This window comes from Salvelinus sp. IW2-2015, unplaced genomic scaffold (genome assembly GCF_002910315.2).
Source record: "Salvelinus sp. IW2-2015 unplaced genomic scaffold, ASM291031v2 Un_scaffold4530, whole genome shotgun sequence".
Lineage (NCBI taxonomy): Eukaryota > Metazoa > Chordata > Actinopteri > Salmoniformes > Salmonidae > Salvelinus > Salvelinus sp. IW2-2015.
Window position 1 is genome coordinate 14050 of NW_019945800.1, and position 4200 is coordinate 18249.

Below are 4200 nucleotides of genomic sequence, written 5' to 3' on the forward strand. Positions count from 1 at the left end.
ATACATTTAAAAAATAGTTTTTTTCTTTGTATTATCTTTTACCAGATCTAATGTGTTATATTCTCCTACATTAATTTCACATTTTCACAAACTTCAAAGTGTTTTCGATCCTTGCTTCAGGTCCTGAGCTACAGGCAGTTAGATTTGGGTATGTCATTTTAGGCGAAAAATTTAAAAAAGGGTCCGATCCTTAAATGAAGTAGTAGGTAGTTTAGTGTTAGCACACAGTTCGGTAAACTACCAGGATACACTTCTACACTCCATCCCCCAGGTGGCAGCACCAACAGAGTCAGGGAAACATGTATTAAAGCAGTGGGGAACTGTGTGTGTGTGTCTGTGCGTCTGTACCTGTACTATAGGTAGGATGCTGAGTAGAGGAGAGCCCTTGTCATCCAGAGAGGCTGGAGCCACGAAGCTGAACCCTTTAAACAGCTGATGGGCATTGGCACTGGGAGGAATACCTGGGGAGTCTACACACATCCAAGCACAAACACACACCCAGACCCACACACACCGACAACCACCCACCCATAGACACCCACACACCCACCCAGACATCCAACCACCCATAGACACCCACACACACACCCAGACATCCACCCACCCATAGACACCCACACACACACCCAGAACATCCAACAACCCAGACCACACCAGACAATCCAACACCCGACCTAGACCCCACACACACCCACCCATCATTGACGCAGATTCCGTAATTGTACCTAGGACAATACCAAACCCAACAATATGACACGCGGTACCACACACAAAGGCGCAGCCACCGAATCGGTACATCCAAGCGCCCATTAGACACACGCGGCCCCCACACGGACACACCCCAACACCCCAACCACCGACTGGAGACACCGAGGCAACACACCCCGACAGACAATCAACCGCAACCATAGCACACACACAACAACACCCACCGCAGAACAACCACAACGCACCACCCAGACAAGCCCTCCACCACCCCAGGGAGCCAGGCCTACCAACACACCCACACACACAGACAAGACACCGAACGAGACAGCACCAGCCCAGAGAAGACGGGAGAGGGAGGGCCACAGTACACGAGAATGTGTGTTAGCACTATAGAAGGGAACAGCAGTTAGAACTCTAGGCACTGTGAACCCTAAACTCATGTACCTTTGTGTTTTTAGCGGTGAACTCTGGGGTCGGAAGCAGAAACGTGTCGTCAGGGCTTTCCCTGCTGCTGGGTTTGAACGGGAGGCTGGAGCTCTGTCCTGTATAGCTTCTATGGAGGGAGGGAGGGTTAAGCTGAGATCATTTCATTGTGGTTTCCGTTCCAGAGTCATAAATGAACAGTGTGAGACAGAAAGAGAGACAGACAGAGACAGAAGAGAGACAGAAAGGAGAAGACAGAAGAGAACAGACAGAGAGGAGAGACAGACAGACGAACAGAAAGGAGAGGACGAATCAGAGACACATTCCGTGCCTGGGTCAGAATCTTGGTGCTCGTTTACATACACTCGATTAAGTTTTGGTCAGGCATTGCCTTCAAATTCTATAACTTGGGTCAAACATTTGGGAAGGAACCTTCCACCAGCTTCCCACAATAAGTTGCGTGAATTTTGGCCCATTCCTCCTGACAGAGCTGTGCTGTAACTGAGTCAGGTTTGTAGGCCTCCTGGTGCTGCACACCACGTTGTTCATTCTACCAGTTACACAACTTCTATATGGTTGAGGTCAGGGCTTTGTGATGGCCACTCCAATACCTGTGACTTTGTTGCCTTAAGCCATCTTGTCACAACTTTGGAAGTATGCTTGGGCGTCATTGTCCATTTGAAGACCCATTTGCACGCAACAAAGCTTGAACCTTCCTGAATGATATCTTGAGATGTTGCTTCAGTATATCCACAATTTTCTGCTCATGATGTCAATCTATTTTGTGGAAGTTGACAGTCCCCTGCAGCAAAGCATCCTCCCGACAAGATGTGCCTTGCCTCGTGCGTGCCTTCACGGGTTGGGATTGTGTTCCTTCGGCTTGCAAGCCTCCCCTTTTGTCCTCAAACATAACGATGGTCATTGATGGCCAAACAGTTATACTTTTGTTTCATCAGACCAGAGGGACATTTCTACAAAAAGTAACGATCTTTGTCCACATGTGCAGTTGCAAACCGCAGTCTGGCTTTTTTATGGCGGTTTGGAGCAGGTGGCTTCTTCCTTGCTGTCAATATAGGACTCGTTTTACTGTGGATATAGATACTGTTGTACCTGTTTCCTCCAGCATCTTCACAAGATCCTTTGCTGTTGTTCTAAGGTTTACTACCTTTTTATTTGGGCATTTTTATTGTTCAGAAATGTGCTGGGTACTCCTTCGTTCGCTAGACTTTATCCTGCTAACTGTTCAAAATGTCCGAACTGAATTTGGTAAAAGGTCTTTTATGTACTCTGCGCCATCGTCTTGGAACACCTTACAAAATAATTTTAAACTGGAAGAACTTGTCCCGATTGGTGTTTTTAAATCACTGATGAAGGATTTTGGGCTGATTCCTGACCTGTCAATGTTTTTAATTTGCTGTTTTTGATATTGTTATACTCTTGTGAATTTAATGGTTTTTACTAGATTACTTGTAGTTTTTCATGTTGTCTGTCTGTAATTTTTGTAATGACTTGGTGCTGCCTATCTTGGCCAGGACGCTCTTGAAAAAGAGATTTTAAATCTCAATGAGCCCTTCCTGGTTAAATAAAGGTTAAATAAATAAATAAATAAAATCTGGGATTGATTTGCACTTTTCACACCAAAGTACGTTCATCTCTAGGCGACAGAACGCGTCTCCGTCCTGAGCGGTATGATGGCTGCGTGGTCCCATGGTGTTTATACTTGCGTACTATTGTTTGTACAGATGAACGTGGTACCTTCAGGCGTTTGGAAATTGCTCCCAAGGTTGAACCAGACTTGTGGAGGTCTACAATTTATTTTCTGAGGTCTCGGCTGATTTCATTTGATTTTCACATGATGTCAAGCAAAGAGGCACTGAGTTTGAAGGTAGGCCTTGAAATACATCCACAGGTACACCTCCAATTGAGTAAAATGATGTAATTTAGCAGAAGCTTCTAAAGCCATGACATAACTTTCTGGAATTTTCCAAGCTGTTTAAAGGCACAGTCAACTTAGTGTATGTAAACTTCTAACCCACTGGAATTGTGATACAGTGAATTATAAGTGAAATAATCTGTCTGTAAACAATTATTGGAAATATTACTTGTCATGCACAAAGTAGATGTCCTAAACGACTTGCCAAAACTATAGTTTGTTAACAAGAAATGTGTGGAGTGGTTGAAAAACGAGTTTTAATCACTCCAACCTAAGTGTATGTAAACTTACGACTTCAACTGTACATGATCAAATACAAATCTTAGAATCAACTATTAAAGACGACAAGAACACACTGGATTCTCCAATTACATTGAATGAACTATAGGACAAAATATAAACCCTCCAACCCAAAAAGGCCTGTGGTGTTGATGGAATCCTATATGAAATTCTAATATATTTTATACACTGCTCAAAAAAAATAAAGGGAACACTAAAATAACACAATGTAACTCCAAGTCAATCACACTTCTGTGAAATCAAACTGTCCACTTAGGAAGCAACACTGATTGACAATAAATTTCACATGCTGTTGTGCAAATGAATAGACAACAGGTGGAAATTATAGGCAATTAGCAAGACACCCCCAATAAAGGAGTGGTTCTGCAGGTGGTGACCACAGACCAATTCTCAGTTCCTATGCTTCCTGGCTGATGTTTTGGTCACTTTTGAATGCTGGCAGTGCTTTCACTCTAGTGGTAGCATGAGACGGAGTCTACAACCCACACAAGTGGCTCAGGTAGTGCAGCTCCTCCAGGATGGCACATCAATGCGAGCTGTGGCAAGAAGGTTTACTGTGTCTGTCAGCGTAGTGTCCAGAGCATGGAGGCGCTACCAGGAGACAGGCCAGTACATCAGGAGACGTGGAGGAGGCCGTATGGAGGAACAACCCAGCAGCAGGACCGCTACCTCCGCCTTTGTGCAGGAGGAGCACTGCCAGAGCCCTGCAAATTGACCTCCAGCAGGCCACAATGTGCATGTGTCTGCTCAAACGGTCAGAACAGACTCCATGAGGGTGGTATGAGGGCCGAACGTCCAAAGGTGGGGTTGTGCTTAACAGACCAACACCCGTGCAG

General features: G+C 45.0%; 1 protein-coding gene across 1 annotated transcript in view; it reads right to left on the minus strand.

Moving 5' to 3' along the window:
- Positions 1-809: 809 nt before the first annotated feature.
- Positions 810-4200, minus strand: part of LOC139026359 (ribosomal protein S6 kinase alpha-6-like) — a 21719-nt gene continuing 18328 nt past the window's right edge. Inside the window, exons 4-5 of the mRNA XM_070441679.1 lie at positions 1153-1261; positions 810-860 (exon numbers count right to left, since the gene is read on the minus strand). Coding sequence (XP_070297780.1) covers positions 810-860; positions 1153-1261 — 160 coding nt within the window. The remainder of the gene's footprint in view (positions 861-1152; positions 1262-4200) is intronic.